Source organism: Peromyscus eremicus, chromosome 2, assembly GCF_949786415.1.
Source record: "Peromyscus eremicus chromosome 2, PerEre_H2_v1, whole genome shotgun sequence".
Taxonomy (NCBI): domain Eukaryota; kingdom Metazoa; phylum Chordata; class Mammalia; order Rodentia; family Cricetidae; genus Peromyscus; species Peromyscus eremicus.
In genome coordinates, this window is record NC_081417.1 from 152,504,968 (window position 1) to 152,517,863 (window position 12,896).

The 12,896-nt window shown below is 55.6% G+C and overlaps 1 protein-coding gene across 1 annotated transcript; it reads left to right on the plus strand.

Moving 5' to 3' along the window:
• The first annotated feature begins 445 nt into the window (after positions 1-445).
• Arhgef19 (Rho guanine nucleotide exchange factor 19) lies at positions 446-10,945 on the plus strand. The gene is made up of 15 exons (XM_059256246.1): positions 446-871; positions 1,205-1,486; positions 1,640-1,748; positions 1,820-1,896; positions 2,108-2,370; positions 3,211-3,371; positions 3,453-3,605; positions 3,796-3,925; positions 4,490-4,564; positions 4,650-4,739; positions 4,883-5,043; positions 8,213-8,371; positions 8,647-8,726; positions 10,043-10,147; positions 10,485-10,945. Exons 1-15 carry the CDS (start codon positions 454-456, stop codon positions 10,640-10,642), a joined length of 2,421 nt encoding a protein of 806 aa, XP_059112229.1. The 5' UTR covers positions 446-453; the 3' UTR covers positions 10,643-10,945.
• The last annotated feature ends 1,951 nt before the right edge of the window (positions 10,946-12,896 follow it).

The window sequence follows — 12,896 nt, forward strand, 5'->3', positions numbered from 1 at the left end:
TGGCTGTGTGTTGGAACATGAATTTATGTGACAACGTATGTTATCTATATGTCTGGTCACGTGTCCATATGTGTTAGAGAATGTACAAGGTGGCTAAAAATGCAAATGTGGAAGTCGGAATGCCTATGTGGAAAACCCGGCTCTACTATTTGGGGGATAACCACTGTGCCTCACTCTCCTCACCTACAAAATGGGGGTAACGGCATCAGTTCTGAAGGCTGGTAGATATTAAATAAGGTGCGACACGGGTGCTTACTCATTTAATAAGTACTGACTAATACAGACGATTACTAAATGGGCATGTGAGTGTGTTTGTGTAGCTGCGTACATGTGTACAAGAGGGTTTGTCCAGGCCTCCAGGACATGATGCTCACCGGCCCTCCCTGTTGTACTATATCTGGGTCTGATCCCTTCTCCTCTACAGGCCCAGGAGGGTGGCAGAGCAAAGGAGGAATGGACTGTGGGCCACCTGCAACCCTCCAGCCTCACCTGGCTGAACCTCCTGGCACTGGCCGTCGCCCGGTAGCCGTGTGCCAGCAGGAAAGCTTGTCCTTTGTGGAACTGCCCACCCTGCAGCCTACAAGGCCAGTGTGCGTGGACCTTTTCCCCATTGCTCCCGAGGAGCTACAAGCTCCTGGTAGCCGCTGGTCCCTGGCGACCCCTGCCCCTCTCCAAGGACTGTCATGGCCGCCATCCCCAGGAGGCCCAGATACCCATATCTCCACCAGCGGAGGAATGAGACCCAGCAGGGCTGGCAGCTGGCCCCACTGTCCTGGTGCCCAGCCCCCAACTCTGGTGGGACCCTGGAGCTCTCAACACATGCCGCCCCAGCGCAGGGCCAGCCACGGTGGCTCAGAGAAGAAGTCAGCCTGTGAGTCACCCTGGTGGGGGATGAGCCTTTGGGGGCAGCTAGGGGAGGGACTGGGCGGCTCTTTTTGAACTCTTTAAACTTCAGAATGTCCCAAAAGACAGGACAAGTTTTAACGACAAGGGAAAGATGGCTCATAGGGTCCAAGTGACTTGCCAACATTACATAACCAGTTTGGCAGCCCGTTTCTGTTCCCTTGCTCTCTGCAGTCAGGACCTCTGCTATCCCATTGCCCTGGGGATCTCATTTTGATGCTTAGGGTCATGCCACCACAACAAGGAGGAAGATGGGACAGACTACAGTGGGTGACAGCTGTTGTTTTACCTCCACCCCTAGGGCGCAAGATGCAAGTGTATCATAATGAAGAGGCCACGGGTGGTACTGAGACCCCCACGGGCCTTCTGGAGACTGGCCAGGCTGCACAAGAGCAGACTCTGTGTGCGGAAGTGCCCAGACCACAGGAGCTTTCCGGAAACGTCAGAGGGGGTCTTGAGGCTCAGGAGCGAAGACGCTTCTCAGCCTCTGAACTGATGACAAGGCTGCACTCGTCTCTGCGCCTCGGGCGCACGGCCACCAGGGCTCTGACTTCAGGGTCAGGTGCTGGAATCGCCCGGGAAGGTACCCAGCTATTCTCCCGGGCACTGAGGGCAGCCTGAGCCAGGCGGGTAGGGCACAGCCTATCCACCCGTGTTAACATCTTCAGGTGGTCAGCCGGGTACCCCACACGAGTCGTTCTCTGGATCGCCCACTCCCAGTTCTCGCTTTCTCTAGGGAAACTGCCTGTGAGGGAATCCCGAAGAGCGGAGATGAGGGTGGACAGTGTGTCGCTGCCAGCACCTGTGGACCCAAATGAGGTCCACGGTGGTCTACTGGAGCCTAGGTACCCACCCACCTCACTCTTGGGGCTCGGCTTGGGGAGGGATGCAAAGAGGTCCTGACACTCTTTCCTAGGCTGGACCCGCACGAAAAGCCCTCTCAGGATCCCAGCAGCGCCACCGAGCGGCGCCAGTCCCGCTTTCTCCTTAACTGTACGTGCCGAGTCGCTGCGAGGGAGTCACGGGGGATGGAGCCGGGGTGTTGGAATCTGGGGAGCCTGCTTTTGGGGAGTTGGGAGGTAGAGACAGTGTGCGAGGGAAAGAATTGCAGCACCAGTGTCTAGCAGGTGGGATGGCAAACAGTTGGTGCCCAATTAGTGTTTCTGGCATGGGTAAATGAGTTCCCGTCCCCCGCCCCGCCCAGCTGTCCTCTACCAGGAGTACAGCGACGTGGCCAGCGCGCGCGAGTTGCGGCGGCAGCAGCGCGAGGAGGAGGGCCCTGGGGACGGGGCGGAGGGCGCGGAGGAGGGGCCCGGGCCACCGCGCGCCAACCTTTCCCCGAGCAGCTCCTTCCGCGCGCAACGCTCGACCCGAGGCTCCACCTTCTCGCTGTGGCAGGACATCCCCGACGTGCGCGGCAGCGGCGTCCTGGCCACGCTGAGCCTGCGCGACTGCAAATTGCAGGAGGTGAGGGGCGGGGCTAGAGGCAGAAGCTGGGGACCCACAGGGAATTAGGGGCTGTCCACGTGGAGAAGGGGTGGGAGGACCTGGGAAAAGACTCGGGAGCCCAGCCAGGAAAGGGGGCGGGCGGAGTGGAGCCTCGGATGGGGCGAGGCCAGAAGCAGGTGATGGGGACCCTAGGAAGATGAAGGGCTGTCAACTATCAGGGCGAGGGGTGGGGGGACCTGGGCAGCCCCAGAAGAAGAGTCTGGAGGGTCTAGAACGGAGGGAGGAGCCTATGACAGGGGCGGGGCCAGAAGTAGTTGACCAGGCGACTCAGCTGGGCCCAGGGACTGTCAAAGCGAAGGGTAGGGGAGAAGACCTGGGAAGGTAAGGCTCCTAGAAGCTATGAGATCAGAGGGACAGAATCTAGGACAGGCCGAGGCCAAAGGCAGGTGATCAGGCATTTAGTAGAGGTGAAGGACTATCATCATGGAGGGTGGGTGGGAGAACCTGGGAAAGTAAGGGTCCTGGAAGTCCTAGGGGTTAGCCAGGGGAGAGGGCTAGGTCAAAGACAGGGCGGGGCCGTTGAGACCACCCTCCCTGGTTGTGGGCGGGGCCAAAGGCAGGTGCTAGGTGTCGCCGAGCGCCATGGGCGGTGCAGGCTCCTGGAAGACTTAAGTAGTGGAGCTTGTCAACTGGCGACTTCGGGCGCGCCCAGGCCCCACCCGGCGCCAGATTATCCTTAAGGCTGGTAAGGGGCAGGGAAGTGGTGTCTACAGAGGCCTCATCCTGTTGGGAGATTTGAGACCCATGTCCCGGGTGGCCTGACTTTGCTCCTACCATCTGGCTTCCACCCTCCCTCAGGCCAAATTTGAGCTGATCACCTCGGAGGCCTCCTACATCCATAGTCTATCGGTGGCCGTGGGCCACTTCCTAGGCTCCGTGGAGCTGAGCGAGTGTCTGGGGACTCAGGACAAGCAGTGGCTATTTTCCAAACTGCCCGAGGTCAAGAGCACCAGCGAGAGGTGAGAGAGTGACCATGCCTGGCTAGGAGTGGCAACAGAGGTCTGCAGCGGCGCCGTCTTTGACCTTGGCTCATCCGGCAGGTTTCTTCACGATCTGGAACAGCGTCTAGAGGCCGACGTGCTGCGCTTCAGCGTGTGCGATGTGGTTCTGCACCACTGCCCCGCCTTCCGCCGGGTCTACCTGCCCTATGTCACCAATCAGGCCTATCAGGAGCGCACCTACCAGCGCCTGCTGTAGGAGGGGCTCTGCGGGGGGCGGGGGGCGGCGCTTGGGCAGGCGTGGGTGTGGAGGACTGGGTGAGGCAGGGTCCGAGGCGAGGGTTTCTGGGAAAAAGTTCTAGGTCTGTAATAAATGAGACCCACCGCATGGGATAGGGGTGCTGAGAGGCCAGCCTGTGACAGAACCCTCCTGCCCACTGTCCAGCCTAGAGAACCCCAAGTTCCCCGGCATCCTGGCTCGCCTGGAAGAGTCCCCTGTGTGCCAACGGCTGCCTCTCACCTCCTTCCTCATCCTGCCCTTCCAGAGGGTCACTCGCCTCAAGATGCTGGTGGAGGTAGCTCACTTCAGGAAGGGTGGGGAGGGAGAGGCTGGCCTGCCACCAGTGATTAGTTTTTGTTGTTATATCGAGTTTGTCTTCCTTTTATTAGCATATATTAATTATGCACGATAGGTTCCACTGTGACATTTCCATACATGCATAGGTCATACTCAACCGCCCCCCCCTTTTTTTTTTTGGTTTTTCGAGACAGAGTTTCTCTGTGTAGCTTTGCACTTTTCCTGGAACTCACTTGGTAGCCCAGGCTGGCCTCGAACTCACAGAGATCCACCTGCTCTGCCTCCCAAGTGCTGGGATTAAAGGCATGCGCCACCACCGCCCGGCTCAACCCCCTTTTTCCTCCTGTCCCTGCTTGCACTGGTCTCCTTCGTCTCCCCGGGGGGGGGGGGGGGGGGGGGGCTCCGGCCCTCCGGCCCTCCTCCTCCCATGTCTTTTCTGTGTGTGACCCAATGATTTTCAGTAGGGCAGCTCATAGGAACACAAGTGAGGGGTTATTTACAGGAATTTGACGGTGCCTTCCTAGACTACAGCACTCAAGAACACATCTCTCTCTCCCACCAGAACATCTTGAAGCGGACAGCACCAGGCTCCCAAGACGAGGACATGGCCACCAAGGCCTTCAGTGCACTCAAGGAGGTGAGCGCAGGGGCCAGAGCTGTGGCCTCCTGAGGGTCTCCCTTCCCCTAGTGGGAGCCCAAATAACTTCCCATCCCATCCCCAGCTGGTGCAGGAATGCAACGCCAGCGTGCAGTCCATGAAGAGGACTGAGGAGCTCATTCACTTGAGTAAGAAGATCCACTTCGAGGGCAAGGTAAGGGAAAGCCCTTGCTTCCTCCTTCCCCCCGGGGGTGGGGGGCCAGTGGTCACTGTCCATGGCCTCCCTTCCCTGCTCCGGGACTCACCCAGCACCCCCTGCCTCACCTGCCTTCCCCACTGTCCTATCTTTTTCTCCAGATCTTTCCGCTGATCTCCCAGGCCCGCTGGCTGGTGCGGCACGGAGAGCTGGTGGAGCTGGCCCCCATGCCCGCCGCACCGCCCGCCAAGCTGAAGCTGTCCAGCAAGGCCGTCTACCTTCACCTCTTCAACGACTGTCTGCTGCTGTCCCGGAGGAAAGAGTGAGTCGGGAGGGAGAGGCCAGGGAGATCAGAGACTCCATCATTCGTTTCCCGCGCAGGGCTTGCCTCCGAGGGCCTCACAGCCTCCACTGGTGCCAGGCTGAACCGCAGAGTGTCCTGGGCCTTGGAGGCTCTGCAACTAAAGCAGTGAGGCAGGTCCACCGATGAGGCAGAGCTGAGGGGTAACTGTGTCCTGGGGGGCTTGCCACTGCTCTGAGCCTAGGGCAGTGATGAGACACACAGCCAGGCCCAGCTCTGCCCCGGGTCCCGGGAAAGTCAGCAGCAAGGACCGGCAGCTTCCCTGTGCTGGCACGCTGCGCGGACTGCTCCCGTCTGTTCAGAAGACGCCTCCCTGGCAAGCAAGTCCCCTTGTCAGTCTCAAGGTCAGGGCACTAGCGATAAGGAGCCGGGAAATGGCCAGACACCAGCTTGTTACCTATTCCTTACATCCTGTCTTTCTCAGTATGGAGAGCTCACCACAGTTATGATTTTACTAGTGAGCAGGATGAAGAGGAGTGATTGGTTCAGTCAATAAAGTGCCCCTGCCCTGCTGGGATGCGCTTACTGTATGTCGCATGCTGAGGACGTAAATGTGAATGAGATTTGCTCTCTGTCCACAGGACCCAAGGCCAGTGGACATAACGGTGTCACTGATTTTTTGGGTTTTTTGTTTGTTTGTTTGTTTGTTTGTTTGTTGTTGTTACTGAACATGTTAATTTTGAGATAGGGTTTCACTAAGTCACGCTTGGCTGGCCTGGAACTCACTATGTAGAGCAGGCCTGCCTAGGATCACAGAGATCTGCCTACCTCTGCCTCCCAAGCACTAAGATTAAAGATGTGTATCAGCAAGCCCTGCCTGGGTTATTTGTTTGTTTGTTGTTTATAAGACAAGGTCTCATTCTGTATTCCACAATGACCTGAAACCCCTACAGAGTCCAGGCTTGTCTCAAACTCACACAGATCTGCCTGCCTCTGCCTTCTGAGTGTTGGGGTTACAGGCGTGCGCCACCGTTTGGTGGTTTTTCTTTGTTTGTTTCAATTACATGTCTGTGTGTGGATATGTGCAGGTGCCCTCAGAGGCCTGCCCTGAGGATTGCCCTGGAGCTGGAGCTCTTAACCACTGAGCCATCCTTCTAGCCCCGCCCCCTCATTCCTTCCCCCTCACCCCCACCCCCCAGGTTTTAATGGGAAGATGTGCTAAAGTAGAGTGAGTGAAGTTGCCAGAGGAAGAGACATTGGGACTGATTTGTTTTTTTTTGTTTTGTTTTGTTTTTCTTTTTTTTAAGGATTTATTTATTTATTATGTACACAGAAGAGGGCACCAGATCTCATTACAGATGGTTGTGAGCCACCATGTGGGTGCTGGGAATTGAACTCAGGACCTCTAGGAAGAGCAGTCGGTGCTCTTAACCTCTGAGCCATCTCTCCAGCCCTTGTTCTGTTTTCGAGACGTGGTTTCTCTGTGTAGCCTTGGCTATCCTGCAACTCACTCTGGAGACCAGGCTGGCCTTGAACTCAGAGATCCACCTGCCTCTGCCTCCCAAGTGCTGGGATTTTTTTTTTTTAATTAAGATTTATTTTGGGACTGGAGAGATGGCTCAGTGGTTAAGAGCACTGACTGCTCTTCCGGAGGACCTGGGTTCAATTCCCAGCACCCACATGGCAGCTACAACTGTCTGTAACTCCAGTTCTGGAGGAGCTAGCACCTTCACACAAGCATACATGCAGGCCAAACACCAATGCACATGAAATAAAATAAAATGCCAGGCGGCAGCGGTGCATGCCTTTAATCCCAGCACTCAGGAGGCAGAGCCAGGCGAATCTCTGTGAGCTTGGCCTACAGAGTGAGTTCTAGAAAAGGCTCCAAAGCTACACAGAGAAACCTTGTCTTGGAAAAAAAATAAGATTTATTTATTTTATGTGTATGGGTGTTTTGTCTACATGTATGTCTGTGCACTACCATGTACAGCATGCAATGCTCAAAGGGTCCAAAAGAGGGCATCAGATCCCCTAGAACTAGAGTTGCGGACAGTTGTGAGTTGCCACATGGATGTTGAGTTCTAAACCCATCTCCTCTGGAAGAGCAATAGGTACTCTTAACCATTGAGCCATCTCTCCAGCCCTCAAGCAGGGTTTTTGAAGAGTTTTGTGTTGAGAAGTGATTTTGAAAAGGCAGAAAAGTTGTGGCAGAACAGAGTGTGTCTGGGGGATGGTGAAGCCAGGCTGTGGACTGGAGGAGAAAGGGCAGAATGCCAGGATGGTGGCACATGCCTTTAGTCCTGGCACTCAGGAAGCAGAGACAGAGATGGAGGGCAGCCTGTATAGAGCAAGTTCCAGACAACAAGGGCTCTATAGTGATCCTGTCGCTAAATAAATTAAATAAACAAGCAAATCAAAGAGATAGGCAAGAAAAGGGAGTGGAGATGTTGAAGTCATAGTAGAGGCTGGGCTTGTTCTGAGGGGAGGGATGGGGGTGTGCAGAGGGGCGGCATCCTGCTCCTGGCCAGTTTGGAGGGTGAAGTGGTGGGAGGGACCAGAGACTCTACCCAGGTGAACATCGATGGTCAGGAGGTGGCCAGTGCTTCAGGCTGGGCAGATGCGGGAACAGGAAGGCAGAGGAAGGACCTGCTCCCTCTAGTGTATGTATGGGGAGAGGTGGACACACACGATGGTGGGTCCCCTGCACAGTGTGGTGTGGCAGGAGGAGAGGGGTGGGGCTCTTTCTGTGCTAGGGTAACAAGCCCAGGGCCCCGCCCCATCTCCTAGCCTCTTCCCCTGCAGGCCCAGCAGCACCTGGTTCTGACTTCAGGGCTGAGAAGCAGCTTTTCTGCTGTCCTGGTGCTAAGTCACCTGGGAGTCCAGTTAGAGCCAGGGAAGGGTGCAGAAAGGAACGGAGAGTGTACCTGGGCTAGGGGCCTGGCTTCTGTGATCTGCCAGCAGAAAGCCAGGCAGTTGAACTCACAGCCGTCCTCCTGCCTTAGCACCTCTGCTTGGATGCCCTGATGGGAGCCTTACTGGTTATTGAGAAATGGCAGCCAGTGAAGCTAGGCCTGGAAGAGCAAACGATCCTTCCTCCTCCTTCCATCAGCTCACCTACCTGGTCCTGGTGTGGCTCCGAGGGGAGGACCCAGGCTTGATGACCCTCCTCGACCTGTTGTCTGTCCTCCAGGCTCGGGAAGTTTGCTGTTTTCGTCCATGCCAATATGGCTGAGCTGCAGGTTCGAGACCTGAGCCTGAAGCTGCAGGGCATTCCGGGTCACGTGTTCCTGCTCCGGCTGCTGCACGGTCAGCGTGCCAGGCACCAGCTGCTGCTGAGAGCACGTACCGAGTAAGCACCCCAAACCCTGAGCAAGGGTCCTGCTGAACCCCTGGGGAAGAGAGCAAGGCTGGACGGCGGGAGCAGTGCCTGAATTCTGGCAGGTGGCACCAGCCACTGTGCCCCTCTATCAGGGAGGTGGCGTGCATAAGCAGTGGGGGTGGGTCACAGGCCTGGAGCCTTGCATGTAGCCCAGGATGTCCGGCCCTAACCCTAATTCTCCCAGCCCGGGTTCCCAACCCTGCTCTTGTACCTTGCCTGTTGTGACCACACCTCCCTCTCCGTAGAAGTGAGAAACAACGATGGATCTCAGCCTTGCGCCCCTCCAGCCCCCAGGAGGACAAGGAGGTCACCTGTGATGGAGAAGGTAAGACCCAGAACCCTCTGGGGTGGCTCTGAGGACCACTGGAGGCTGGGCAGGGTACACGGGACCACCCCATATGAACAGGCAACTCATCTTGCAGACAATGAAAGAGATTCAGAGAGGCCAAGTGCCTCATCCAGGTCCTCCCGGCTAGACCACAGCTCTGTCTGTCTGTCTGTCTGTCTGTATCACTTGCAAAGCGACAGGCCTGGTGTGTACAGAGTGTGAGAGTGATAGTGGGTAGCAGGGTGAAGGGGTGCTCCGCTGGGGTGGAGGCAGCTCCTTGGGTGTGACATGAGGCTGGCAAGCCAGGCTGTGTCTAGTTGGAGAGGATCTTGGCAGTGGGCAGTAGGTCGTCCCGGAAGGTGTTTGGCTAAAGGGGTTGGGTTATCGGTCTGGGATGGGAGGAAGGTACACTCCCAGCAAGCACCTGCTGTGGGTCAGGCCGGGGTCTGAACTCTGTTCTTTCACTCACTTTATTTAATCCTCATAGTGATCCTGTTAGCTGGATTCACTGTCTTCATTTTTCACACCTCTGAAAACTGAGGTTCAGAAAAGTTAAGTAATGTGCCCAAGGTCACACAGCCAGTAGCTGGTAGAGCTAGGAATGGGGCCAGGTCTGGTCCCCCTCCCTCCCTTCCTTCCTTCTTCCCTTTTTCAGACAGAGTCTTGCTGTGTAGCCCAGGCTGGCCTTGAATTCATAGCAAACCTCCTGCCTCAGTTTCCCTATGTACTGGTATTAGAAGGATAAGCCGCCACACCCAGCTCAAACTTGGTTGCAATGCTCCTGCCCATCTACTCTGTCACAAAGAACGGGAATGGGACGGATTCTCTGGCGTGGGCTCGGCATCCCACCGAGGCTGAGGACAAGCCCCCTACTCCAGCTGGAAGGGTGGAGAGAGGGCCTCCTGGCAGATGGCTCTGAGGCAAAAGGCATCAGTTACTCAGGCACCACAGGAGTCCTGTGTGGCTGGAACTGCGTGAGCCTGAGAGGGGAGAGGGGCTGGGAGAAGGGGTGAGCCAGAGTGGGCCATGTCAGCACGGGGAGCCTGTGGGTCTGGAGAGGTCTTTGGATTTGAATGTTAGACACCCAGAGGCCTGTCAAGGGGCATGTGTGGGCACCTGGGGTTTGTGTGGGAGTCTAGGTGTTGCAGTGAGCTGAGGAGGTCAACACCCTTCACCAAGAGCCTCAGGTTAGCGAGACTCAAGCCCAGGATGGGCAGAGAAGCTACTGTGGCCCCCTCCCATCCTTCACTTTCTCCTTCCTACTGCCTCCCACCTCTGACCTGGGGGCTTCTGGACCCTCTCTTGGCCCTCAGACCGCCCCCAGGTCCAGTGCGTGAGGACCTACAAGGCCCTGCAGCCGGATGAGTTGACGTTGGAGAAGACAGACATCCTGGCAGTGAAGACCCGGACCAGTGATGGTGAGAACCAGGCCTTCCTGACAGCCTCCTTGAGGGGCAGAAGGAGGAGGGGCGGGTGACCAGCCTGTCACAAGGGAAGGTTATGCAAGTAGTGATCAACCACAGCAGCATTTGGGAACCCGGTTAGACCAGAGGAGGAACTTCCCGCTTGAGACTGGAGAGTGATGGGGGAGAGTGGGAAATAACCTTCTCAGAGAGGTGGGGGTCCTTCCTGGGAGCTGGTGACACGATGGTAATGTCACCCGGCTCCAGGCTGGCACCAGGCCCAGTTCCTTCTCCTCATGCCTCCTCCCCAGCACTCCTCCCATGCCACTGATCCTGACTGCTGTGTTCCTAGGCTGGCTGGAGGGCGTGCGGCTGGCTGATGGTGAGAAGGGGTGGGTGCCACAGGCCCACGTGGAGGAGATCAGCAGCCTTAGTGCTCGACTTCGAAACCTCCGAGAGAACAAGAGGGTCACCAGTGCCAGCAGAAAGCTGGGGGACCCGCCTGCCTGACGCTCGCCTGGAGCCCAGCTGGGTCCACTCCTGTGCCGTAGGCTTCTGTGTGTCTGGGGGCTTCTCTGCAGGCGCTGCGTGGTAACAGTTCTGTGAATACACCCTGGCTGCCTCTGCTTGCAGTCTGACCTGAGGGCCTTCGCACTGGCTTCTCTGCCTGGAGAGCCCCGCCCCATCAGGAGGGTGCTAGCTGTCTCTAGGTGCCCTGAGGGCAGAGGGGCTGCGTGTCAACCTGCTACTTTCCCCTCCAAGTAGCAAAGTGTCAGATCCAAGCAGGCTTGAATATTAAAGTGACTCCATGAGGTTTTGTAGTTGACTCTTGCGGCTTATGCTAAGAAAGCACCACCAACAGGGGTGGAGGGTGGGACTTGAAACTATTCCACTGCAGCTCAGAGGCTGGGCTCTAAAATCAGCCTCCTGGGCTGAACTCCAAGTGGGGTTGTGCAGGGCCCCATCAGGGTCTCAGGAGGGAATTGCTCTTTGCCTCTGTGTGCTTAGTGGTTGCCAGTGAACTGCACTTGAGTATCATTGTATGTCCTCTGTCTGCCTCCTGCTGTGAACCTATGGCTTCATTTGGAGTCCACCTAGACCATCTCTCCATTGGCAAAACTGATACACTTCTCCCATGTTTTTCTCCTTAAAAACATTATTTTAGAGATTTATTTATTTGGTTTTTTTGAGACAGGGTTTCTCTATATAGCTTTGGCTGTCCTGAAACTCACTCTGTAGACTAGGATGGCCTTGAACTCAGAGATCCACCTGCCTCTGCCTCCCCAGTACTGGGACTAAAGGTGTGTGATTTATTTTATTTTATGTGTATAGATATGTGTATAGATATTTTGCCTGTATATAGGTATGTGCACCATGTGCATGCAGTACCTGGCAAGGCCAGAAGAGGGCAACAGATCCCTTGAAACTGTAGTTACAGATGGTTGTGAGCCACCGTGTGAGAGCTGGGGACCAAACCCAGGTCCCAGCCAGTGCACTTAACCCCAGAGCCACCTCTCCAGCTCCCAACATACACTTTAAAGTATGTAACATTTGCCAGGAGGTGATGGTACACTTCTTTAATCTCAGCACTGGGAAGGCAGAGGAGGCATAGCTCTGAGTTTGAGGCCAGGCTGGTCTACAGAGTGAGTTCCAGGACAGCCAGGGCTACACAGAGAAACCCTGTCTCAAAAGGAAAAAAACAAAAACAAAACAAAACCACCTCACAAAAACAAAAGATGTAACATTCATAAATCCCTGAAATATGGACATAAACATACATTGCAGATATTTTTCAGCCCATCACAGATATTTTTCATCACAGATCTCAACAAAAGTGAGGGAGAAAACTAAGCTTCAGGCAAGGCTGGAACAAGTGGTTCATGGCTGAAGACTCAGCTCTTCCTGTCTCCCTGTTCTAGCTCTTACTATTGGCTTCCTCCACAGGCTTCTCCAGGCCCCTCATGGAAGAAAACTGGCAGAATTTCCAGGTGAAGTCCTGGGAGTCTCTGTGATTGGACCAGCTTGGGTCCCGTGGTTTCTTCTGGACTGATCTAAGCCTAGTGTGTGCTAATAGGCCCTACTAAGTGTGGTAGCTTTCTGTCACTGCAAAAAAAAAAAAAAAAAAAAAAAAAAAAAAAATGCCTGAGATAATCAATTTATGAAGAAAAGTTTGAGTCTCCAGAGGTTTCAGTCCAGAGTCACCTTGTGGCAGCCCAGTAGTTTATGGTGAGCATGCCTGGCAGACAGAGGAAGGGGTGGGGTCTCTATATGCCCTTCCAGGCATGCCCCCAATGGCCTAATACCTCCCAGGCAGACTTGCCATTGTCCACCACCTCTAACACTGCCTCGGGCTGTGACCCTTCAGTGCCTTGGTCTCTGGGAACATTCAGATGCAAACGGTAACAGTCGGCCATGTGCACAGTCCCGAGAGCCAAGCTGTGCAGCTCTAGCCTGGAGTCCCATGGGTCTCTGCGTATAACTGGCTGCCGGGGCAACGCAGCTGACCCAGAGAGGGGAATGCCTGGGGGAATTAGCTGTGAACAGTTGGGGTTCAGTGCCTTCTCCAGGGCTTAAAAAGAGAGGGGAGCCGGGCATGGTGGTGCACACCTGTAGTCCCAGCACTAGAGAGACAGGGGCAGGTGGATCTCTGTGAGTTCCAGGACAGCCAGAGCTACATAGTGACATTCTGTTCCTCCAAAAAAGGGGAGGGTGAGGAACAGAAGAGGTTAGTGGCCCTAGCCATGGGTGGCCAGGAAGGAATGCT

Excerpts from the sequence above, each read along its gene's own strand:
- Arhgef19 (XM_059256246.1), top strand. The coding sequence starts at position 454 with ATGGACTGTGGGCCACCTGCAACCCTCCAGCCTCACCTGGCTGAACCT. Across the intron at positions 2,371-3,210 it reads GCGACTGCAAATTGCAGGAG|GCCAAATTTGAGCTGATCAC; the intron begins GTGAGGGGCGGG and ends ACCCTCCCTCAG. Across the intron at positions 3,606-3,795 it reads CGCACCTACCAGCGCCTGCT|CCTAGAGAACCCCAAGTTCC; the intron begins GTAGGAGGGGCT and ends CCCACTGTCCAG.